The sequence below is a fragment of the Choloepus didactylus genome, chromosome 9 (genome assembly GCF_015220235.1).
Source record: "Choloepus didactylus isolate mChoDid1 chromosome 9, mChoDid1.pri, whole genome shotgun sequence".
Classification (NCBI taxonomy): Eukaryota; Metazoa; Chordata; class Mammalia; order Pilosa; family Megalonychidae; genus Choloepus; species Choloepus didactylus.
In genome coordinates, this window is record NC_051315.1 from 109,197,544 (window position 1) to 109,223,790 (window position 26,247).

Genomic DNA, 26,247 nt, shown 5'->3' on the forward strand with positions numbered 1-26,247 from the left:
TTTAGGCATATCTCATCATTACAATATCTGGTAGAAGATAAGACTATTCCCCCCATTTCATAGATTGGGAAAAGTATGGGGACAGAGAAAGGAAGCGGTTGCTTTCCTTATTGGGAACGTTGCAAGGTCACAGTCAAGTCCAGTGACAGAGATAAGATTAAAATAGCTGTCCGAGTTTGTAACTTGACCCATTATGAAACGCTGAAGCCAGATCTGAACTAGGAAGCTGGGGAGAGAAGGCACTGGAGAATACAGCAACTGTTCCAAGTTTATTCTGCTTCCACCATTAACACACTGTAAACCTAGAACGTGTACCTCTGTCCTCACCCTAGGTTCCTGGTGTGTGAAATTAGATCATTGACCCTGAGCTAGTGGACATGTGCATATGAAACAAATTAAGGGGTGATAATAAGACCTTTTGAGTATACGAATGCTCATTAATGATGTGGTGGTAATTATTTTCTCTAAATAAAGCAAATCTAAGAGCTTTCCCCCTTTCTCTTTTCAAAGTAACTTGAGGCCTTTTGCCCACAATGAAATTGGCACAAAGCCTTTTGTTTTCCCCTGGCTGTCACAGTCCAGAAGGGTGCTGTATCCCCCTCAACAGCCTTGTCTTGTCAGCTGCTATTTGAAAACACATCTCTCTGCTGTGTGGTTCAGTAGTGTTCTGCCAAAGAGCAGTTTTACAGAAATGACTTCTAGATGACTCATGAAGCCAGGCAGCACATTCCTGTCTTCTCCCCAGCACCAGGGAAAGAACGGTAGAAACAGTCAGTGATGGGGAATGTGGCTTTCTCAGAAACGCACCCAAATGTCCGAACTTGCAGCCTAGAATTTTGGATTTGGTGACAGTCATGGCAGGAAACTGAGTGGAAGTTGGATTTTTTTTCCCATGTGAATGGCTGGAAGAATATAATGCTTACAGAGCACCACATTTCACACCAGCTGTATTGTCAGCCCTTTCTTAGCTTTCACCAAGTATTTCAGTTTTGAAGATCACTAGGATTAAAATGAAAATTGTTTCTGAAAGCACATGAAGTGCTCAGTCTTCTGAAGAGTGGAGAAATCAGCAAGCTCAGATTTAATTTGGAGATGTAAAAATGTATTTCTGCATCAAGATGGACAGTCTTATTTTATATTAGAGCCATTGGACTTACCTAATTTCCTATCTTGTGATTCTGTTCTTGAAAGATGTTTCCAGAAATAACTGGTACTTATATTTAGTGAAGGGCAGAAATGGATTTAAATGTAGCGAAAATAACAGCAATTTAAAGAAGTGACGACAGGCTAGCCTTCCACATTCACATCAGTATTTGCAATGGTAGCCATTTGATGGTTATGTCAAAGGGCTATTGGAGTACCTTGTGATGCTATTGAGAAAGCACGTGGCCAAAGGGAATAGAGAACCAACAACCTTTGAATTGCGTTGGGTAGGAACGAAGTACACCCAGTTTCTCTTTGCTTCCCTTTCCGGGACCCCAGAGGACAGTTAGCCCCTGGTAGATTACTGTAACTCTCCCAGGGTGCCTCTGAAAAGGTAAAGGATAAAGAGCAATTGAAGATCTGAAGACAATGTTCATCCTTCTTGTTAGATATTTTTCAAAGGACAATGATAAAAGGGAAGGACATCTTGGAAGCTGTAACCCATAAGACAACTTCTATGTGTGATTAGTAGTTTGATAATACTTCTTTCTACCACTAACTTTCATTTTTAACTTGTCTGCTGCCCTGTCCCCAAATTGTATGTCTTTTCTCTTTTCCTAATTTTAAAATCAAGTGAGGCTAAATTCTTTCACAAAGCAAAATCAATGAAATTACTTGCTTTCATTACCATGTAGATCCTAAATAATTTATTCTTCCCACTTTGCTCAGTGGCCTTCTCTAGAAGAAGAGGTTTCCCCATCCATTGCATAGGGATCTAGAATCAGCACACTTGGAAGGAAAGTAAATCCCCCAGATATAAGCTTAATTGAAAAAGTCAGGGTTATGGTGGCTCTTAGTAGTTTAGACTTTCAGCTTAACAGGGATTGACCAACTCTTTTTGTAAAGGGCCAGGTAGTAAATATTTTAGGTTTTGGAGGTCATGTGATCTCTGTCATAGCTGTTCCACTCTGCAGTTATAGTGTGAAAGCAGCCACGGACAATAAGTAAGTGTATTGGCCTGACTGTGTTCCAATCAAACTTTATTTACAAAAACATTCAATAGGTCGGATTTGGCCCCCAGTCCCTGGTTTGCCACTCCTGCTTTAGAGGACAGGTGGGGAGTAATCAGGTCACCTCCAGATTAATGCTCTCCCAGCTGCTTCACCACAAAGAGCATCACTGTAAGACTCATCTCTCTCAATGTGAGACATTTATTCTCTAATGAAGTCAAAAATTTGCAAGGCCACTTGTATTTTTATCAGTTTGTAATCATGAACTCTGTCTTTTTTTCCTTTTCTTCTTTTTTTTTTAATAGCATCACTATCCTAATCTTTCTTGGCAAAACCTAAATCCTCTGTACTATGTTTCCTTTCCTATTTATAGTAGATAACTTACAGTCTTCTGCCTTTTCAAACATCAAAACCTTCAATAATAAAACACAAGAAGAATGGGAAAAAAGACAAGATTTGTTCATTTGGTTTAAGATTTTCTTTTATGGGTCTTTCTGAGTTGATTTGTTAGGATATACATACCTACGTATTTGACTGGGAAGACTAATGAAATTTTTTTTAATTACTTTTGGTTAAAAATTAGTCACAGAATCACTTTACAATTCTTTCCAGTGTTTGCGTAGTATAGCAAAACAATTTTACATTATTGATCGCCCTCTTATTTGCAAAAATTAAGGACCAGAGGGGGAAAACTAATTATCTAGATTTGTTATATTTTGCCTGGGATACAGTTGTCAATCTCTGCTTTTCTCTTCTGTTAACCTTTTTGAGAAGGTGATGTGTAGCAGAATTCCAGTTCTCGAACTTTGCTTGTCAAAGCCCCTTCTCTTTACTCCCAGTCTTTTGGACACTAACACTCCAGCTTGTACACCTCTGTTCTTTCTAGTTCAGTGGGTGCGCCACCTCCCGCAAGTTCAGCTGGAGCCTCTGCCCAAGACACTCATCCAGGCTTTTGCATCTCAACTTGAGAAGACGTCCCTTCATCTGACTGCAGATGTCCCTGAGGCAGACCTTTCTGGAGTGGACCCCAAGCTCGTGTCTAGTCTGATGCCCTTTCAGAGAGCTGGAGTCAAGTAGGTTCTCAGGCTTCCTCTCACTCACTCTTGCTCAGATTCATCACTCACCATGGGCTGGATTCAGATGCTTCCTCTTTTATGAACACTCATCTTCCACTGGCGTCTAGAAGCATCGAGGCATTAAACAACCAGATGTGCTGTCACCATAGCCATTGATTTCAAATTCCATGGGCTCATCAGGACTCTAGATTGCAGGGGTGCAGAAAGCCAGCTCAGCGTAGGTAAAGAAAAGAGATTTATCAGCGCATGTAATAGAAAACCCAGAGTCTGAAAAGAGCTCATCAGGAGTCTCTTTCTCTTTGTCTCAGCTCTACTTTCTTCTTGGTTTGCTTTGTTCCCAGCCAGGCTCTCCTCAGATGCGGCAGCTCATCTGCCAGGATGTCTTGGCTGCACTCCGTCGGCTTGGCAAACCAGCAAAGGACCTCTTTCCTAATTGGTCACTGAGGCAGCTTGGGTCTGGTACCAACTCCAGAACCAGTCTCAAGGCCTGAGAGGCTTGGCCGTCTTGTGGTTTGGACCAGGTAGTGGCCCTGTCCCTGGAACCAGAGGGTGACACCTGCCCCACCCCAGTCACTTGAACTGAGAGTGGGAGATGGTGGTTCTCCAAAAGAAAGTCAGGGTGCTCTTATCATAGAAAGGGAAAAAAAGTCCGCATCTTGACCTATTCTCTTTTCCAGTTTCTTGGAAAAAGCAAGGTTTGAATTTCTCTACTAATGGAACTACAAGAAGTCAAAAAGAGGAAAGCCGAGGTCTTGAATAGTCTGCCCAGAAATAATAAGACTTAGATCTGTGGTTAGGCAATGTGTCTGGAGAAAGGGTCCTGTTTAGGGGAAAGAACCTAAATTACCAGCAGAACTAAGACAACCTGCCTGCTGGTTGCCTGATTGTGGTGTTTTGCTTAAAGCTTGACCTCTGTCTTTGACAGGATTTTCTTCTCAGTAAGCAGTTTGGGCACAGTTGCACCTTACAGCCCTAGCTTTGCCCACCGCCCTTTCCTTCCTTTCCATCTCCATCTTCCTTCTCCCTCATATTACACACTTTGAAAAACTTCACCTTGCTTTGCCATTTTGATCCTTTATCTGTGGAAACACCTATGGACCTTGTTTTAACCAGGCTCAGGGTGTTGTTTTCCTTTAATCTTTTGCCTTCTGGCTCCTTCACTAAAGCTGAGATAGTGGATGCCCAACCTTTACCCTCACCCATGCAGTGGCTGCTGGTCTTGCTGATTGACCCATTGCCATTAAGAGGGGACCAGTGTGGGATGACCCCAGGCGCACATGCCCATGACTCCAGCATTAGCAGCATTAGCATCCAAACCAAATCAGGGTCAGTTTTCATCTTTTTCTCTCTCTGGCTCCAAAGCTGCTAATGGCATGTGTAGCCGTTCTTCAGAACTTTCTAATTAAATCCAGAGTTTAATTTTCATCATCTTAGGGGTAGGGTTTAGTGTTGGGAGAGGGGGGCAGTTGATTCCATGTGTTTTTTTTTTTTTTAATGAAAAACTACAATTGAAATCTCTTAAATTTATGGAGCAAAGTCCTCAGACATACTGTTCTAGTTTGCTAATGCTGCAGAACGTAAAACACCAGAGATGGATAGGCTTTTATAAAACGGGGGTTTATTTCGCTACACAGTTACAGTCTTAAGGCCACAAAACTTCCAAGGTAACACCTCAGCAATCGGGTACCTTCACCGGAGGATGGCCAATGGCGTCTGGAAAACCTCTGCTAGCTAGGAAGGCAGCCGGCATCTGCTCCAAAGCTCCGGCCTCAAAACGGCTTTCTCCCAGGATGTTCCTCTCTAGCAAGCTTGCTCCTCTTCAAAACATCACTCCCAGCTGCACCCACTTCCCTCTCTCATTTATATAGCTCTACTGATCAAGGCTCACCCTGAATGGGCAGGGCCATACCTCCATGGGAACATCTCATCAGAATCATTACCCACAGCTGGGTGGGGCACACTCCAAGCAAATCCAACCAGCACCAAAACGTCTGCCCCGAAAAGACTACAAAGATAATGGCATTTGGGGGACACAATACATTCAAACTGGCACACATACATTGGCTTCCTCTAATATCTGAATATTCTCAGTCAACACATGAGTGAATCGAGGCTCAGAAAGACCAGGGTCGTTTGTCTAAAGTCACTCAGCTGGCACAAGTGGAATCGGGGCTTCAGTCTGCATGTCTGACTGTGGGCCTAGCAATTTTTTGATTATGCCAAATTGCCTTGTAGAAGATGATGTTCAACTGTGTTATTGTTTCTCTGTTTTCCAGGCCTTTTCAGCTTATTGTTCTCATTTCTGGCCACTTTATTCCTTAGTTGGAATACTGCAAGGCAGGGACAAAGGAAAGAAAGTGAAATTCAGGGTGTGCATTCTGCTTCAAGAATGACCAGATGGACCAAACCATATGGAAATTGTAAATGGGGGAGCTGAGGGGGCTGAAACAAAAGACGCTCAAAGGGTGTAGGGCTCTCAGGGACTTCTGTTGCTCAAGATGCTTCCTCCTCCCTGGCCACCAGTTCTGTAAATGGGAAAGTGAGGTGAGCAATAAATCTTTTCACACCTTCCCTCTCCCATCTGCTGGTGTAGTGGGTTGGACCCAGGAATGTTCCGGAGGATTTAATAGAAGTTGGTGTGCAGAGAGCAGGCTGGGCCTGCCAGGAGAGGGTGAGGGCTGTTGTGCTGGGCTCCTTTTCTCCCCTGCTACGGGAGCTGGTGGCTGAGGCCAGCTGTGCCTGCTGGGAGGACAGCGAAGTGCCAGGATGGAGCCTCAGGCATGCTGGCCTCGGGCCCCTGAGCTGCTTCTCCGTTTTCCGTGTCTGGCCATTCGAAAGGCAGAAACAGTATTTCCAGGCAGTCAGAAAGGCCAGAATCCTTGGAGGCCAGACCAGCTGCCAATTAGAAGAGGTTACACGTTCTGTTTTTACTATGTGAGTAAGGGAAAAAAACAAAAAAACACAAAGAGTAAGGGGACTGGCCTGCTACCAGGTCCCCGAACAATTGATCAATCCCCTTTTCATCAATTCAGAAGAGCGGAGACTGATGTTGGGGCAGACATCTGGCACTTGGGGTCCTTTCAGCTTTTTGCCAATTCATCTTAGACCCTGAATAGTCATTTTTTCCTGTTTGTGGTGGTTCCAGGCACTGCTTTAAGTGCTTTACATGCAAACTGCTAATTTTCAAGGCAACCCTGGGTGGGCTCTTATTATTCCCTTCACACAGCTGAGGGGACCAAGGCCAGACAGGTTGCACAACCTGCCTAAAACCATCCAGCTGCAGCTGGTGCAGGTGACTTTCTGGCCCTGGCCAGTCTGGCTCCACAGTAGTGAAATAGGCCCTTTCAGCCTCTCATACTTTTAGCAAGGGTTGTTGCACTTAAGGGCTTCAGTATCTTGTAGGCTGCTATTTAATGGAAAACTTTATGCTGGAGTTGTGCTCCCTCTTAGACACCCTTGCTCTGGTCCTTTCCTTCATCTGTCCTCTTCTCCAGCATTTTCTTTCTTTGCTAGCTCCTGCTTTTTACCTGTTGTGTACATAGGTCTCTCCGATCTTCTGAAAGCCTCATTTTAACCCCATGACCTCTTCTGACAATAACTCTTTTTCGTTCCTTCCTTTCTGGGCAGGTTTCTCAAGTGACAAGCATGCCTGCCCCTCTTTGCCACCTCCCCCCCACTCCCCCCACGAGCCATGCCCCACTCTGCATTCACGTTCTCCAGTCCTCAGCTGCATGGAGCAAGGCTGGCTCTTGATTGGACACTTCCTTCTTGGCTGCCGTGACCTAATTATCTTTTAGATCTTCTTCTTTCTAGATCCTCTAGACCTTTTTGGCCACATTTATTTTGACTCTCTTTTTGTTTGTTTGTCCGTTCTTGGTTCTTTCCCTTATTGGCTCCTGCGCTTTGCTCTTGGGGAAGCAAGTCCCTTGTGGCGGGGCCACATGGGCTGTGGCCTCCACTGAGCAATGCTTTACCCACTCATCTGCTTGACATGCTCATCCGCTTGACGTGCTCATCTGCATTAACTGATGCTCCTGGACTCACACCATGCCGCTGCCCTTACCTTGTCTGTTTTCAGTTTTGCCATAGCAAAAAGAGGCCGCCTGCTCCTTGCTGATGACATGGGCCTGGGAAAGACCATCCAAGCTATCTGTATAGCAGCCTTTTACCGGAAGGAGTGGCCGCTCCTGGTGGTGGTCCCGTCATCTGTGCGCTTCACCTGGGAGCAGGTTAATTCTCTTCATATCACGATTTTAGTGCAGAAGGTTTGGCTCAGTGTTAGAGTGATAAAATAACAGGTTTGGGCTCAAGACATGGGACCCTTAGAGATCCTGTCTCAGCCGAAGTCAGGAAGAGAGATAAGTTGGCCTCCTGAGGCCAGAGCAGTGGTTTTTGGACTTAGAATCAGGTTATTCTTTGAGGGAAGGAATGCAGGGAGTTACCAAGCTCAGTGGGCTTCCTAAGTCTGTCAGCGAGACTTCCTACTATCTCTTGTGCCCCTGCTAATAGTACTTTTCATCCACTAAGCTGAATTTTCAAAATATTTTCACCTTAATCCGATAACAGCCATTTCCATTAGACACAATAGATGTTGACCCCACTTGCAAATAAGAAAACTGAATCTCCAATTGGTTAAGTGCTGTGCTGCCTGCCGCCCATGAGGAGCAAGCAGTATAGGAACTCAAAGTCACGTGTCTTCCCACTCTGGAGGAGGTGATAGGGGTCGGTGTGCACAGCCCACCAGATAACTTTATCAATAAAGCACCTGACATAAAATGGTGTGTCTTCCGTCATCATTAAGCTTGTTCTGCCATAAATCCAGGGATCCAAGTGGTTCTGTGACACCGCAGGCGAGGAAGGAAGACCTCTTTCCTCATCCACAGCTTTGTCCAGCTTTATGCTGATCGTGTCAGTTGCTTCACGTCTTGGCTCCTTCCTAAGACTCGATAAGCCACTTGTGGGAAGAGCCAGTTCTGTCTGCTGCAAGTCACCCCTGTACCCAGATGTGCCTTTCGCATGAAGAAAGACGAGACTTGAAACTAGGCATCTAAACCATACCTCATTCTCTTCCTGTCCTTGTGATCTGGATTCTGCCAATGCCCCTAGAAACTTATAATTTGATACTTACTTATTTTGTGTGTGTTAGATTCCCAGAGCACTCCCAGAAATTCTAGAGAAGAGTCAGGTAGTCAGATGGTTATAAGTGACACTGAGACTAAAGAAGGAACCGGCATTTCTGATTTCAGGATAGTGTCAGCCCAGGAAAGCCCAGGAGCACCAGATGCCCAGTCTCTAACATGGAGGCACCTGCTGCCCTTCCGTTGGCTCTAGGCACCGGATGTGGCTAGAGACAGTAGGATTTCAGGAGAGAAAATATTGATATAAGTGTTTAATTCGTCATCAGTAAACATTTATGGTTTGCCTTCAGTGTGTTGGGATCTGTTAAATCTTTCATAAAATTGCTCTTAGAAAGGGTCATATTCTTTCCCTGCAGAAACTTGCTACTTAGCTTCATTTCTAGATGCCAGAAATGAAATCCACAGACATCACAGTGACTGCTGACAAGTACTTGCTTACAAAGGAAGGAAGTGTCCTGTTAGTGGGAATGAAGGGGAGTGGTGGGGTAAGAGTGATTGGTGTTAACTGAGATGGGAACCATGGGGGGAAAGAGACCAAGTTATTTTCAGGGAGCATTAAAATTGGTCCATATGGAGAGAGGGCTCTCGATGACTGGCTGGGTCCCAGCTGGTAGCTGCTGTGCCCGATCATCATTTTGGTTTTGTCCTTTCCTGCCATCCCCAGGCCTTCCTTCGGTGGCTGCCGTCTCTGACCCCAGACTGCATCAATGTCGTGGCGACCGGCAAGGACCGCCTGACAGCTGGCTTGGTCAACATTGTCAGTTTTGACCTTCTTAGCAAGTTGGAAAAACAGCTAAAAACCCCTGTTAAAGTTATAATCATTGTAAGTGACTTGGCAAATTTTTAAGTCCTTTATCTCTGTAGAAACTTTCTTCTTAAAAGAACTTTCATGCCTGTCATCACATTGGAAACCTACTCTGGTTCTCAGAGTAGAGAAGCCATGGTCTTTATTTTGTGGGGAACTGACATTTCATTGCTTTCAAATAGCATTCTCAACCCTGGCTACAAATTGGAGTCTCCTGGGGAGCTTTCTAAGAAGCGGGATGTAATAGGTCTGGGCTAGGGGTTTCTACCCATCTCCTCCCAGTGTGAGGTCAAGGATGGAGGCAGGTAGACTCCAGGCTGCCTGGGGCTCAGAGAACTACGGCCCTCGACAGTCAGGGTGTGGTGCTTTCACTGAGCACCATCTTGTCAGGTTGCCTCTGATGTGCAGCTCAAGGAATTAGTGTTTGCTTTCAGTCAAAATGAAGACACCCTCCCCCCCCCCCACAACACACACCCTCAAAAACAGCATTTTATACTCAAAGTTGTTTTTTCTAGTTGATTTGCTCCCAGTGTTGGCAGCATGTCTTTCAGTTACTGGCCTTCCTTCTCTAACTCCTCTCATGCTCATGAGGCGAGTCTAGAGAGGCTCGGCACTCAGCCACCTCTGTCAGGACTGAATCTACCCACATGGCTCATAAATAAAATGTGCAAGACAGTGTGCAGTGGCTCCCACCCCACCCCAGCGTCCAGGTCCTACCCTATCCAGGTGGCTACTCACAAACATTCAGTGGTGAAGCATATAATTGATGATTTCCAATGGAAGTTTGTCCGCTTTTTTCCCTCCTGGCAACACAGGGAAACCATACTCCAGATGCTATGAAAAGTCTTGATCGTCTTTATTCAAACTTGTGAATTTTAAAAGCCAGTGGTATTTTCCTCCTCTTAAAAGAAAATTCACTGTTGACAGTGAATTCCCAAATCTTGATGCTCAAAATTGGACTGTGCAGCTTATCTGAAAGGTGAGAAAGGAAAGAGTTTCTAGGAGGCCCAGAAAAATAGAGCCTGTCAGTCACACCGATCAACAAGGGAGCAGTGGACTCCGCCCAGGCTGCTTCCAGGAATTATCCCAGTGTGGTGGAGGTAGTTCTAGGGTGGGAAGGAAGAATAATGCCGTCGTTCATTGCGTGTCCACCCTGTATTAGGCACCGCATATGTACAAAATTGCTGATCTTCCCCATAGCCCTTCCAAGCAAGTATTTATTTACCTATTGACATGAAAAGCAAGTTAGAGAGCCACTGATTGAAGCTGGCTTCAGAATTCATGTTTTTCTGTTTCTGGCATAGCACTGAACCTGCCATAGGCTGTAGGCAAGCCACTTACCACCAGTGTTGGTTGGTTCTTCAGTTAAGTGAGAGCTCTGCCTCTTCTGATGTCAAAGGAGTTACAGGAAGGAATAAACTTAGCCTCTTAGAAGAGCTTTAGATATAAGCCATTCCTTTTGACTGGTTATAGTAGTGGTACATTTTTACCTATTGTTTGAAAGGGGCCAACCCTTTCATATCCTCTGTCCTTTTTGCTATTTCTCCCCATGAACACCTTTTTTCTTATTATCCTGAGGGCCTCATTGTTACACCCTTGGCTTCTGGCAATAGATGCCGTCTCAACATTTGCGGGTTTTTCTCATTCCCTTCACATTGTGCTTTTGAGATCCATTTTGGTTCACTGTAGCTGAAATGGGGCAGAGCCTTCTTACAGATCAGCTCAAGGCAGAGCCAGGATCTCCCCAGTATAGCCCAGTCATCGGGCGGCTCATGCCATTGAACACTTGCTAAGTGACAGGATTTTTTGGGGGTTTTACGGGTGTCAGCACGTCTAGACTACCACAACCCAATGCAATAGGTAATGGTGTACCCATTTTACAGATGGGAAAACTGGCACCTCAGAGAGGTCAAGCAGTTGTTCATAGTCATGTAGCAACTAATTTCAATGTTAGGAATTCTCTCCCCAAATATTAGTTACTCGTGACTTTGGAAATACGATGCATTTTATTTTGTTTATCCTGGGAGGCAGAACTGCATATACTCTTAGCTCCGTGTTCTAAACTTGAGGACAGGAATCACGTCTCCTCCCTTCTCTAAGCACCTATGATACTTTGTTCACACATCAACACACAGTCCTTTAAGTAGTTGGTGTGGTGTCCTTGCTGAGCCCCTGAAGGCAGCCCTCTCCTTACCTCAGGGCTTGGCACTAGTGCAGGCACACAGTGGGCCTTCAGCATGTTTTGCTTAAGTACCATACAGCTGTTGGGGTGTCTTACAAAGCAGCAATCCACCTTTTGGGGCTTTGTTCCTCATGGCAGCCTTTATGGTGGGCAGGACTGGGATTGGCAACCCATTTGATTGGTGGAAAACCATCCTCTGAGAGATGAAGCGACTTGCCCAGAACGTAGTAGAGAAGCTGCCGCCAAAAGAACCCCTGGCCCTTGCCTAGGCCTGCAGCTGGTCTCCTTGAATTTGAGAAAGTACTAAGGGAGGCACCATGCTATTGGCACCATGCCAGGACCAACCTACATGGGGGTCCCTAGGGATTTGGTACACTTGGGATTTGACCTTGCTCACCTGTGTGGCTGTTTCTTTACAGGATGAATCTCACTTCCTCAAAAACATTAAGACTGCACGCTGCCGAGCAGCTATGCCCCTCCTGAAGGTAAGTGTTGCTGAGGGCATGCTCTGGCCTGAGCCCGCTCGGCCTGGAGAGCCCATAGTTTTATGCTGGGGCTGGCGAAGGGTCCAAGTGGAGCAAGGGCTGCAGGTCTGGAGCTGTGGACCATGGACGTGGCTTAGCATAGACCGAAGGTGTCTGTACTCAGAGCATTGGTGCCAGTTCCGTTTTTCTTCCTGACACCCTGCTGAGGAAGGAGGGTTTGGTCTGTCATCACTGTCCCTCTGAGAGAAGAATTGTATGCCCTGTTGAAGGTCACAGGCTGGGTCAGAACTGGAATCCAGAATCCTCCTCTGGCCTCCTGCCTGGACAAGGGAAAGGGAGAGCCTCCGGCAGCTCATCCTTTACACAGCTCTGGAGAAGCTGCTTGTCTTCTAAGTCACAGGCAGTGGCAGAGCTGTCATGATGCTTGGAACCAAGGGTAAGGGGACAGTCATTCAAACTTATAACAGACTAGTGCTAGGCAGTATTGGCGAAGCTGAGACGTGTCTCCGAGCAGATGCCCTTTTCTGTGGCCTCCTAGCCTGTGTTAGCGTGCAGGGTCAGCCAGCCACGTTTCCTCCTGTGGTGGCCGCAGCCTATGCCTGGGTGCTTTGGCTGCTGGGAGTCCTGCTTCCGAGCAGGTGGGGGAGGGTGTGCAGTGTGGGTCAGGCCTTCCTCTGAAGTGTTGTGACGTGCGGTGTGGGCCCCGGCTTTATCCAGCACCCTCCTCCATATCTGTGTTCTGGGCCCTGGCCCCTCACCCTTGGCAGAGCGAGGGCCCCCAAATTTCCTTCCATCTCTGGAGTGAGGTTTCTCCTAACATGGGAAAAATAAGTACAATTAGAAAAGTGGATTTTTCAATTTTCATAACAGGTTAGAAATCTGCCTGCCACAGATGACTTTGGAGGAATCCACTTTGGTTTGTGTGGATTGAGCAAACAAAAGTACATGTTCATCTTGTTCTCTATTAAAGCTGCCTCTGTGCTGTACCAACATTTTGAAATTGCAGTTTTTATTTCTTAAAGGAAGCCTTACATTTTACCGAACATAAACTAGGGTAAACAAATATGGTAAATATTGGTTAAATGTAGCATTTGAAAATTAGCTTTAAGTCAACCCCCCCAAAAAAACATTAAAATGTTTATTCATTTTAAGTTGTTTTTTTTTTTAATCATTATTTTTTAGGAGTTACAAACAATATGATACATTTTTCAAGACAGGATTAGGTCATAAGCTCCAAACTTAAAAAAGTCCTTTACTTAGAAAACTTGATTCTTTGTTCATATTGCCTATAAATATTTATATGTCCATAGCCATTTATGGACACATTTAAATGAATTTTTTTCCCAGAGTGGTGACCCTTCTTTTGAGAAGCTTTAATATGTTTTCCTTAGCAAAATGTTAATAGACCTTGGCACTGTGATTCCAATATTATTGGCCATAACTAAAATTAAATTTGCACCCCTGATTGTTTAGACTAAAGAAATTGCACAATAGAAAGATTCTATCATTAAATTTATAATATGAAAGCTTCTTAGCAACCACCTTGTTAATGTCATTGTCTGGTTAAGCAAACCAAACTATATATTGGTTTCTGAAATATGTGCTTCTGAGCCAGACCTTTTAAAGCAGTGTTTACATCTTTAATATCTTGGATATATTTCAGAGTGACATGTTTAAAACAGATCTTTTAGCTGCTAATTAGTATATACTACTCTGCATTTGCTGTAGAACTTTGATGAATTAATATTTAAAAATAGGCCCATGAACATAGCCGGTGTTCCTGAGGGTATCTTGAAGGCAGTTTCTTCTGTAACATTGACCTCACTTAGCACTGGACTGTCTGCAGGATCGTGGTTGGGTGGGATGGGAGGGTCTGTATTATCCTCTTAGCCAAGACCTTCATCTCTCTGCTTTATCTTCATCTAGATCAGAGTTTCTCAACCTCAGCACTGTTGACATTTGGGGCTGGATTGTTCCTTGTTATGGGGGGCTGTCCTGGGCATTGTAGGGTGTTGGGCAGGCATCCCTGACCCCTCTCCACTCAGATGCCAGTGGCACTGCCCACCCAAGTCGTGACAGTAGACATACTGCATGTCTTCTGGGAGGCACCTCACCCATGGTGAACCACAGATCTAGTGGGAATTTCTAATGAAATTAAAAAATTAAATATTTTTTGAATAAGAAGAGTTGGGAGGAAGTAAAGTATACCTGTGAAAAGCCCTGGAAGGGCCTAATTTAGTGCCACTTGATTGTTCCTCTAACTTTTACATCTCTACATCTCTCTTAGAACTGTATTCTGATAACTAGTATCTCAAGATACTTTCAGCAAAGGTGCCTGATGCAGTGATTGGGTCATATTGTAGAGACTGTGCAATTGCCAGGCTGGGTCATGTCCTGAAAATGGGACTTTGTAAATGGGTACAGTGGACAGCATACATAGGACACACCATTCAGGTTGTAAGAAACTGGTGTCATTATCCCCTGAGACACTGTTCTTCCCCCGCAACCCTACTTGTCTGGGCTACTAACAAATGTAGTTTTACATACCTATATATAAATAAATGAAAGTACGCAAGACAGAAATCTATAAAGAACAAAGTAAAAATCATCTGTAATTCCTCCAACACAGAGAAAACCACTGTTAACAGTTTTGATTATGTTTCTACCTGTCTATTGTAGAGCTGGATCCTCATTTTTAATGGCTATGTAACATTCTGTTGTACATGAGCATCCCATAATTTAACCCTTGGGATTGTAATTGTTTCCCCTTACTGCTGTTATAAACAGTCCTGCAAGTGGCATCATTGTATGTATGTCTTCTCATAATTGTCCCATTAGGACAAGTCTCTACAATCTGAGTTTTACATTTTTATATAATGCCTCCTAAGTCCAGTCTGGTTAGGCATTACATGTTTCACTTCCATTCCACCTGTGTCACGGGGTTTTGTTTCCCATGGAGCTCCAACCCTGAGGATTCTCTGTGCTCCTCTTTTGAGCAGTGAGGTGTGTGTTGGGGTTTTTTGTTTCTTTAGTTTCGTTGTGTTTTGTTTACATTACTTTTCATTGTTAAACCATTATTATAACAACATTAAACCATTTTCTTAAAGACTCTCATAATCCCACCACCCTTTCCTTATAAAGAGCTGTTTTCTTTTCTGTGAGCAGAGTACCTTTTACATCTCCAGTGACCACTAGACAGGATATTGGTCTAAGATATATAAGATTTTTTCATTTCCTTTTTTATTAAAGTGGTTTGAACAGATGGTAAATTCATAGTACAAAGAAGTGTACCAGTGAAAAGTTCGTCTTTCTCCCATCTCTGGATCCCCAGTCCCTTGGTCTCTCTCCCCAGAGACAACCATAGTTACCAGATGTTTCAGGTTGGCTCTATAAAGGGGTCTGTGCAAGTCCACATTTGCCCTCCTAGAATACTGTGTCTTGGAAATCATTCCTTATCATTCCACATGGCTCTACCTCATTCTTACACGTAATATTCTGTTGTCCAAATCTATCATAATATGTATCATCTGTTCCCTTTTGGTAGATTTGTAACCAGTATTACAAGCAATATGGCAACAGTTCTTTTCCTGGAAGTGGGGAGTAGAAGACCCAATCCCGCTGCTTCTAATAAAGATGGCTCCTTCCCTCGCACTCTTGGGCCAGAGGGAAAGTGATATCACCCAAAGGTTCTGCCTTCTCCCCTATTGTGATGAGGTTACAGGAGGAGTCTCCTAATTCATTTCCTTGATTTAAGCCTGGAATCGGACTTAAAAAGGAAATTATTGGCATCTAATATGTAACATAAAATAGACTTATTTTTTCCAGGGTAAAAAAAAAAAAAGAAATCTACCTTAGTATTTAAATTTAGCATGTGTGCAATATTAATATCTATACAGAAGAGCTATGTGTGCCTTAAAGGTTAAAACTGCCTGACATTAAGCAGCTACCATTATAACACTTGATACAGCCTCTAACATTTTAGTATTTTTGGGCCAGTGCACCTATAGCCATAGTCTTTAGTCTGTCTGTTCTTACCCAAGAATGGCCTTAAATGTGGCACCAGAACTTGGCTGACATCAGAGCAGCCCTGCTATCTTAGCTTGAAAGCACTATGATTATCATGCAAATCAGTGTAGAAAGGGCAGTACTGTTCAGGCTTTGTGACAGGAACTTTGGCTCTTTTCGGAGCAAAGGCTAGAACCTAGAAGGAACCATTTCATATGAAATATTCTGACCTAATCAGAGACTCAGAAAAGCTGGTTGTCTTGGTGTGGTCTTATTTGTCATGGGAAGCTCTTATCGGAGCAGAGTGAAAACTAGAACCCTCAGTCTTCTTCCAGGTTCAAGTCACTGGATTTTCTTATGTATACTGAGTTTTTCATCTTGTGCTCAGACTCCAGGGGTTTACTCTTTTGTTGCTCCTTGGGTAGTGGCTGTGATCATGCATTTGTTCTTTTTTTTAAAAAAATATGGAATGCTTCACAAATTTGCGTATCTTCCTTGCACAGGGACCTTGCTCATCTTCTCTGTATTGTTCCTATTTTAGTATATGTGCTGCTGAAGCGAGTACCACACATTTGTTCTTGATCTTTGTACTTAATGGTCACTAGTCCCCAAACCATGTTTGCCACTATCCTTGTTTTTGAAGATTCTCTAATGACTTTGAACTAATTAAAACATAGGCTCAGTGGCCCTGCCAAGTCACGGTTAATGAATACTGGGTCACTTGGTTGGTATGGACTTGACCCTATCTTCGAGGTCACCTACCTTCTCCATTTCCAGTTTCTAAATTAAATATCACATAGATTTTTTTGAAGAGTACTGTTAAGAGTAGTACTGGGCTTAAGAATGGGACAGGGTTTTGGGGAGTATGGCTTTTTTCCTAGTCTGGGGTCTTAGTGAAATATGTTAGAACCAGCCAGAATGATTGAATAAAGCAAGTTATTGGCTTGGTTGGAGGGGAAAAAAAAGAGAGATCAACGGAAGGTGATGAAGAATTCCCAGACTGCTTCTTGTATGAACTTAAAACAACTTTAGCTCTTTTGTCTGTAATAGAACATTCTCTTGGCTCATTTTTAAAAAAATCTATGTGGAGGCTGTCTATTTTGAAGTATTGCATTGGATTTTCTTTGTCAAATTATATAAACCAGCTTGTCCTGCTATCAGCCTTATTTTTGCAGGATCCCCCCACCCCCAACCCATGAGGAAATAAAACCTGTCTTTGAAGGTGGTCTGCCCCCAAGCAGTGTCTGCTCATGTGAAATTCATAATATCTTTCCCACACTGAAGAGGAATTTTTTTTTTTTTTAACTTTCTCCCATTGTGGAAATCTTGTGTGCTGCTTTCTTTCCTCAGCCAAGGGAGTTAACCATAAATTGTTCACTTGTGATTTGCATTGTTGTATGCATTTATATTTTCCTGGATTGGAAGTTGTGAGAGGTTGGGGGCGACATATGAATCATAAATTGTGTGCAGCTGGGCATGGATTAAAGGCTTTATAGATGGCAGTGATGATAATTCAAACATGTTGAGACTGAGCAGGGAGCCGACCAAATCATTCCGTAACAGATAAGGCACTATTCTGGTTTCTTTTCAAAGCTGGCCTTTTTCTCTTTCCGTAATGCCTTCCCTGCTTTTTAACTCCCACAAACGTCCATTTGCAGCAATCCCATCACTCTAGTCTGGGAAGTGTACAGGAGAACTGACTCAGTGTTGACTACATCATATAAATATCTGACAGAACCCTGGAGTTAATTTCCATCACTTGATCCAAGAGCTGTTTTTGCCTAGCTTCAATTCCCGGGCAAGCATGGTGACATGGGGAATAGGTTTGGTATGATGGGCAGATTCTTCTGTATTGATAAGACTTTTCATTTTTCCTGTTTCTTTGAAATGGTCTTGAGCCAAGGCAAGCAGTGCTGTAGACGTCATTCAGCAGCTCATTGTTATTTTAATGAGTCTGCATTAAACTCAGGAAATTAGAAGGCCTGGGTAATTGAACTGTGGAAAATTAGAGCTGGAGAAACTCGTAGCTGTGTTGTCATAATGGAATCAGGTATTGGCAGTTGCTGAGAGGGCAAAGTGCATCTTGAGAAGCATATATATTGTATATTTTTAAAGAATCATTTTTCTTCCCTGTGTTGCACCTTTACTTATTTATTTTTATGAGACAGCATATCCATTTGAAAACCTAAGTCTCCCCCCCGCCCCATGGTAATTTACTGCCTGCAATTGCCTTATTCCACTGTCATTAACTCAAGGTTACAGTGCTTAACCAGCTGTTTCTAGACAGCTGAGCTCCATGGTAGGGTCCCTTCTCAGAGCTGAAATGAATTTTACCTCCAGTGATTTTTGGCAATTTTGTGTTTCAATACAGTGAGAAGTGACTCCATGTTTATTCCCATCCTTTTGCCCATCTGAATAAGAGGCAGGATTTGGGGTCTGATCGCCTTGGTTCAGCTTGATGCCTGAGTAGAAGCTGAGAGTTCTCTGTTTCTTTCCATCCTGCCCCCTGCTGAGCAGGCTGCTGCAGACCCAGGCTCAGTTTAGGGCAAATGGATTTGGGCCCCACCTTTTTAAGTCCTTATTAACTGCCGAGTGAGCTGGAGTCAGGGATCTCTAGCCTTGAAGCATTGTGAGGCTGAGTTAATGGAGGGATTTTTTTATTGTCCTTTAAAGAAAATAAAATAGAAACTTATACATAGGCAGTCCCTGACACTTCTCCCTGGGAATGAGAGAGGACTGGTCATAGCTGTCCTTATCTGATGTTAAGTTCAGCTTGGATGTCAGAAGTGCATTCTGGAGGAAGTTCAGACCTTTTGCTATCTACTGCACTCCCACTTCCTTTCCCAATACTGGATTCTTTGAGTTCACTCCACATTCTCTAGGACACTAATTAGTGTCCTTGTGGATTTTTTTCAGCGTATAGTGAACTTCTATTGATTGCTTACTTTGTGCCAGGCACTACGTTACAGAATATGAGGTAAACAGAGCCTTGTCCTTGATCATGGGAAGCTTTCAGTCCAGCAAGGGACAGAAAAAATAGAATTCAGGGTAATGTGTTTGGTACTAAGATAGAGATGGGCAGAGTACCCTGAAGGCAGCGCATAAGGACTTGAGAGGAGATGACATCCAGGTGCCTACAGTGGCCAAGCCATTGGGTTCTCTGATCACACAGGGTCTTCTTCTCTGGCCATTCTGCCTTCACTTAGAGAGTCCAGGTTATGAGCCACGCGACTGCTGGAATGAGGCCCGGCGTAGTGACTTTGCATTCTAGAGCTACCCTTAGTTCTGAGATGATGCAACTTGAGAACTGCCAGCCGGCAGAGTGCCCTCGAAATGGCAGGTGTTCATGCTAGCTTCCAGGGGATTTTGCTATCCTGGTGGCATCCACCTCCCATCCCTGGAGGCATCCGGGTCCTCCCTGCTGTGCTCGTCCATGTGTTCTCAGCACCTTGCTGTTTGCTTTCTAGGTTGCCAAGAGGGTGATCTTACTGTCAGGCACTCCAGCCATGTCCCGGCCTGCAGAGCTCTACAATCAGATCATTGCAGTGAAGCCAACTTTCTTCCCTCAGTTTCATGCCTTTGGACTTCGCTACTGTGACGCCAAGCGGGTATTGACTCTTTCTTCCACCTTTGGCCCACCCATCCCTCACCCTGATTTTGGCACTTACCTTCCGTTCCTTCTCCTTGGCCAAGGTGCAGTTGGAGGAGCACTGGCCAGGGAGTGGAACTGAGAAGTTAGCTCTGCTTTGCACCTAACCCGCACCTGGGAGTTGCCTCAAGGGTACAGTGAGCACAGTCCCTTCTAGTTGTAACTCGTGTTGATGGTTCCAGGTGAGCATTTTCCAGTGAAGGGACCAGTGGCTAATGCTTAGGCATGTAAAGCCTACAAGCCTTCCACGCGGCCTGAGAGAAGGGCACAGAGGTCAGCCAGGGTCAGGCTGAGGCCCTGGGCAGGGGAAAGAAAGTAGGTGAGGTGGGTGAGGGTCTCTCGGCATGGAGGAATATGAAGCAAAAGTGAAAAACTCCTCTCTGGGCTAAAGACAGGAGAGCCGTGGAACAGGAAGCAGGGAGGGACCGTGATCCCATGCTGCCTCAGGTGGGCGCTCATCAGTGGTGACTCATTAGCGTGAATCGTGCCTAGTCAGCAGGCTGGAGGGAAGCCTTTACCTGCTGATCGTTTCCATGACTCTGGTGCCCATGGAGCTGGGGCCTTGGAAGCTACAATCTGTGCAGCCTCAGTTCTCCAAAAATGACAGGGGAAGCCCCATAAATGCAAGTGCCATTGCAATCAAAACTTCTCTTCCTTATACCTCATTAATTCAGACCTTAGAGATTCCTGCTTCATGATCAAATCACAGATTTACCGAGCCCCTATTAGCATCTAGGACACTCATTTGGAGAAATGGCTGCAGCTTACTCACATGCCATCTATGAGAGAAAAGACTTGCTTTGCAAATTCACGTTGTTAGTAAGATTGTCTGCCTTATTTTTTAATACTTTTTTAAAAGAAAAAAACCTGTCAAGTACTTTAGAACTCTCCGTTTACACTCGAAGTACTTATAATGTAAATTGTAGTGTTTTGCAAAGTTAATTGCAAACCATTTTTAGCTGCTTATTGAAGCAGGAGATTTCTCAATCATTAAATGTATTTGAAAGCCATACGCTTCTTTAACAAAATCTATAATTCCCTTTCCTCATGGATCAGTCCAGAGAAGATTGATTGCATGTAGTTTTCATGGTCCCTCAAAGCTCTTCATTTGTGATTTGGACCTTTGTCCTAATTGCAGATGATCTACTTCTTTCTCTTGACTCTCTGGGCCCATGAGGTAAAGTTGAGCTAGTGATAGAAGGGGCTGAAGGTGGAATTTATCGGACTTTCCTCCTCAAACTGTCACTTCCTATGTTCCCAGTCACAAGCCAGAAACTGAGTCATCCCTGAAATCTCCTTTCCTACCCTCTCCCTGCCTGTACCTCCCACCCCCCAATAAAACAAACAGTAAATGACCTTCCTGCAATGTGGCAGGCAGTGATTTAGAACTGACATTCCCTAAGGGCCTGCACAGCACTTTCCTCATCTTTGCATCCTTCCTTCCACCTAGCCCAGTGCCCGGTACATGTTACATTCTCAATAAATGCTTGTTGGATTGTGATTATTCCAGCATCCAATTTAAAACCTTTTGCATTGTTGAGTTTTGGCCTGTGGGATTGAAAACTGACAGTATTAGAACTTTGGAGCTTGATATTCAAATTAATTATGATTTCCACTTGTTCCCAGCACGATTTTTATTTAATGCCACCCATAGGCTACAGCTGCTTTTTTTTAGGGTGGTTTCGTGCATTACAAGAAGCCACCATAGAGAGCGTCCATGCTGAGCTCGTTTGTGACTTCATGGCTATCTGCAGACATTTGCTGAGAACATCCAGTTGATTTCAGCATACTTTTTAAAAGAAGAAACAGCTTTTGATCATTTGATTTTCCATGCTTGACCTTCTTCCCAGTCTCAATTCCACAAAGGTTTAAAAGACCACTACCATGTCTCAGTGATTACATTAGGTCCTCCAGCCCTCTAAAATGAGCAAGCCTAGCCCCTGTCTCAGGTATCTCACAGTCTAGGGGAGGCTAGACAGGACTCAAGTGGCGGAAAATACAAGGCAGCAGATGCATGCATCAGACAGTCGCCAAAAGGTGGAAGCAACCCAAGTGTCCATCTACAGATGAATAGGTGAACAAAATTTTTTATATCCATGCAATGGAATATTATTCAGCCATAAGAAGGAATGAAGTTCCGATGTTTGCGACAACATGGATGAATGTTGACGACTTCATATTGAGTGGAATAAGCCAAATACAAAAGGACAGACAATATATGCTCTCTTTTATATAAAATAAACAGAATATGCAACATCTTTGTAGTCAGAACCTAGGAGACAGGTTACCAAGGGGAATGGGAGGGGGAAGGGAATGAGGAGTTAATGTTGAATTGGTCCGGAGTTTTTATTTAGGGTGATGGAAAAGTTTTGGCAACAGATGATAGTGACGGAGGCACAACTTTGTGAATATAATTAACACCTTGAGTTGTATAGTTGAATAGGGAGAAAAAGAAAATTTTAGGTCCTACTACAAAAAGAAAAAGAAAAAAAAAACCCAGAACATTGAACTGTACGACACAGAGTGATCCCTATTGTAAACAGTGGCTAAAGTTAATAGCATAATTATAATAATATTGTTTCATCCATTGTAACAAAGGTACCACACTAATGCAAAATGTTAATGACAGGAAAAACCGTATGTGTGAGAGAGAGGTGTAGGGGAACTCAGTACTTTCTGCATGATTTTCCTGTAAGTTTATAGCTGCTTTGATTTGAAACAAACAAACAAAAAAGCATTGGTCCTGTTTCCAGTAAGATGTTGGTGAGGAATAGGGTTTTTATTTTCATTGTTAACATCTTCCAGCCGCATGACAGGGAGTAGAGAGTTGCCCTCACTGCCTCCCATGAACTCCTAAATGAGGGAACTGTGTTTGTGAAGGATGACACAGGCACGCGGGAAAACCACCTCTGGTTTCAGCTAGACTGACCACAGTCTGTCTGGGTGCCCCCACCCCCACCCCCACCCCCAACTGCCTTCACCAACAAACACCACTACAGTTGCTTTTACCACTTTGTGCTTAATTGTGTTAGTATTACCCATACTGAGGAACACCAGGTTTTGGGGCCTTTGGGTTTTTTCTTTCTCTTTTTTTGGGGGGGGGTTGGAGGGGCTTTTTTTATTAGGGAAGTTGTAGGTTTCCAGAAAAATCATGCCTAAAATACAGAGTTCCCATATGTTCTAGTTTGCTTATGCTGCAGAATGCAAAACACCAGAGATGGATTGGCTTTTATAAAAAGGGGGTTTATTTGGCCACACAGTTACAGTCTTAAGGCCATAAAGTGTCCAAGTAACACATCAGTAATCGGGTACCTTCACTGGAGGATGGCCAATGGTGTCCGGAAAACCTCTGTTAGCTGGGAAGGCACATGGCTGGCGTCTGCTCCAAAGTTCTAGTTTCAAAATGGCTTTCTCCCAGGACGTTCCTCTCTAGCAAGCTTGCTCCTCTTCAGAACGTCACTCACAGCTGCACTGAGTTCCTTCTCTTTGAGTCAGCTCATTTATATGGCTCCACTGATCAAGGCCCACGCTGAATGGGTGGGGCCATGCCTCCATGGGACTATCTCATCAGAGTCATCACCCACAGCTGGGTGGGGCATATTCCAAGCAAATCTAATCAGCACCAAAACGTCTGCCCCACAAGACTACATCAAAGATAATGTCATTTGGGGGACACAATACATTCAAACTGGCACACCATATACCCTCCTATCATCAAAACCTTGCATTATTGTGATATATTTATTACAATTGATGAAAGAATATTTTTATAATTGTACCATTAACTGTAATCCATGGAACACCAGTTACATGTTTTTTGTCTAGCTCAGTCCTGACTTTCTTTTTTTCCCTTTTCCTTTCTCACCTGTTTCTCATTTGGATTATTTGGGATTTTCTTGATCCTTGAAAAGTCCCTTGAAGTTTCTCCAAACAAAGCCTGGGCAGGTTACATTGTCAGTTCCTTAAGTGCAGCGCGGTGGGCATGGGGGTCACAGCCCTGGAGAAGTCTTACAGGACTGTGTTTTCTTCTCCTCAGCATCCCTGGGGATGGGATTACTCTGGCTCCTCCAACCTCAGGGAGCTGAAACTCCTGCTGGAGGAAGCCGTCATGTTGCGACGCCTCAAGTCCGACGTCCTTTCCCAGCTCCCTGCCAAGCAGCGCAAGATGGTGGTGGTTGCCCCCGGACGGATCGGTGCCAGGGCCAGAGCTGCCCTGGATGCCGTGGCCAAGGAAATGACCAGCAAGGACAAGACCGTGAGTTGGAGCTGACATGGAGATTTGGAAGTAGGGCGTCTGCGGGTGCTCCTTCCTGTAGGGCTCTGCAGAAGTTACCCAGAGTTCCCTGAACATGCCTTTCCAGGACCTCTTCTCACTTCCTGGGCAAGCCCAGTGAGGGCTGTTTTAGCCTTAGCCTGCATAGTGTATTTTACAAGTCTCTTAGTAATTGGTAATTTTATACTTACTGGTAATTTTATACTTACGTAGATTGCTGTTGATGGGTGTTCATAAAAATAACTCCAGGGGAACTGCAGAATGGTGATGTACATTCTGAGTCCCTCAAAGAAAGTTGAAATTTATGTTAATGTATTTTGACAATGCCACACTTGTTAGAAATTAGTCCTACATGTATTTGATATATATGCTCATTCTCTCACCCTATCATGCCATTTACTGCCATCACAATAACAAATTGACATGGGTATAACGTAGTAGTTTTCAAAACCTTTAACTCCTTATTACTGCTGATTAAGGTTGGTGGGAAGCTGGTATCCCCATTTTGCAGAGAGGACAACTGAGACTCACTGCATTTGTTACTTGCGTGATGTCTCATGGGTATTAAATGGCAGAGTTAGAACTAAGCTTCTTACCCCTATATTTCAGGGCTCTTTCCACCATGGTGGTTTTATCTTTTCAAAACACTTTGATCTGAACAGATAAACTATGGAGGGTAATCTCAATGTTATGGGAATGCTCAGGAATGATTATGGTTTGTAAACTTTCTTGGATATAGTAAGATCATGTTGGAAGCAATAGAGTTAGGTTTTTTTTTTCTCTTATTCCTTTGTTTTCTTAGGGGTTGTTAATTTTCTTGGGGTATGGTAGGAACATGTTGGAAGCAATGTAGTTATTTTAGATTATTTGTTTTTCTTACTCCTCTGTTTGGACATGGTTTATTAATTTTCTTGGGGTATGGTAGGAACATATTGGAAGCAAAGTAGTTATTTTAGGTTATTTGTTTTCCTTAATCCATTGCTTTGTTTGAAATGTTGTGGGGTTTTTTTGGTTGTTGTTTGCCTGTTTGTTTTTAATTTTTTGATAAACAAAGTTAAAAAATTGAAAAAAAATCAGTAGAAAAACACTTTGATCTATTATCTGTCTTCAGTGTCATACCGTGCTATAATCTACACCAGCTCCGTTTCTTTTGGGATAAAACCTTGCAATTTTCATTGCCAAGAAAACAACAGTCATTGACATTTTTTGACAGTATCATAGAGCATTATCTGGGATTGATATTACCCTGTGTTTCCATTTGCTAAGTCTACTGGAATGCAATATATAAGAAATGGGTTGGCTTTTAACAATGAGGATTTATTAAGTTACAAGTAACAATTCTAAGGCCGTGAAAATGTCCAAATTACGGCATCAACAAGAGGATACCTTCTTGGAAGAAAGGCCACTGGCATCTAGGGTTCCTCTGTGACATGGGAAGGCACATGGCAATGTCTGTTGGTCCTTCTCTCCTGGGCTGTGGTTTCAAAATGGCTCTCTATGTCTAAATGTCTCTGAGCATTTCTCTCTTAGCTTCTCTGAGTTCTCTCGGTTCATTTATCTTGTATTCTGTCATAGAGGACTCCAACAAGGGAATTAAGACCCGCCTTGAGTGGGCTGGGTCACATCTCCATGGAAATAACCTAATCAAAAGGTCCCACCCACAATAGATCTGCCCCCATTAGAATGGGTTAAAAACATAGTCTTTTCTGGGGTACATAACAGCTCCAAACCATCACACTCCACCCTCTGGATTCCAAAAAGACATGTTCTTTCCATATGCAAAATACATTCATTCCATCGCAACATCACAAAAGCCTTAAATCATTTCAGTAACAATAAATAAGTACAAAGTTTCATCAAAATCAGTCATAGGCATAGTTTGTCCTAAGGCAAAATTCCCCTCCATCTGTGGACCTGTGAAACATAGAACAAGTTATCTGCTTCCGATATATAGGGACAGTCATAGGGTAAATATTCTGTGCTGGTTTGGATCTGTTATGTCCCCCAGAAAAGCCATGTTCTTTTAATGGGATCTTGTGGGATCTTGGGTGGGATCTTTTGATTAGGTTGTTTCCATGGAGATGTGACCCACCTCATTGTGGGTGAGACCTTTTTAGATTATTTCCATGGAGATGTGATCCCACCCATTCAGGATGGGTCTTGATTCATTTACTGGAGTCCTTTAACAGAGCTCACAGAGAGAGGAAGCTCAGAGAAGCTGAGAGAGTTTTTAGAGAGAAGCTAAGGTATGTAATCCAGAGTTTTCCCCTGGAAGAAGCTAAGAGCCTACACATACCAAGATACTTGGAGATGCAGACAGAAAGATGTTTAGAGATGCTAAGCTAAAAGATGAAGCCCAGAGTTTGCCCCAGAAAAGCTAAGAGAGGACCCCTAGATGCTTAGAGAGGAATACCCTGGGAGAACAAGCATGGGTGTACAGGAGCTGAGAGAGAAAAGCTAAGAGAGAAGCCCAGAGATGTT

At 43.7% G+C, this 26,247-nt stretch overlaps 1 protein-coding gene and 1 non-coding gene across 6 annotated transcripts in view; one reads left to right on the forward strand and one right to left on the reverse strand.

Moving 5' to 3' along the window:
* SMARCAL1 (SWI/SNF related, matrix associated, actin dependent regulator of chromatin, subfamily a like 1) overlaps positions 1-26,247 on the forward strand; it is a 65,500-nt gene that overhangs the window by 14,741 nt on the left and 24,512 nt on the right. For all 5 annotated transcript variants that reach the window (XM_037849308.1, XM_037849303.1, XM_037849307.1 and 2 more), the window contains exons 7-12: positions 3,040-3,226; positions 7,308-7,458; positions 9,032-9,190; positions 11,774-11,839; positions 19,312-19,452; positions 23,530-23,748. In XM_037849308.1, the coding sequence (XP_037705236.1) occupies positions 3,040-3,226; positions 7,308-7,458; positions 9,032-9,190; positions 11,774-11,839; positions 19,312-19,452; positions 23,530-23,748 (923 nt within the window). The remainder of the gene's footprint in view (positions 1-3,039; positions 3,227-7,307; positions 7,459-9,031; positions 9,191-11,773; positions 11,840-19,311; positions 19,453-23,529; positions 23,749-26,247) is intronic.
* LOC119545069 lies at positions 16,303-16,409 on the reverse strand. The gene has a single exon (XR_005219045.1). It is a non-coding gene; the product is annotated as a U6 spliceosomal RNA (small nuclear RNA).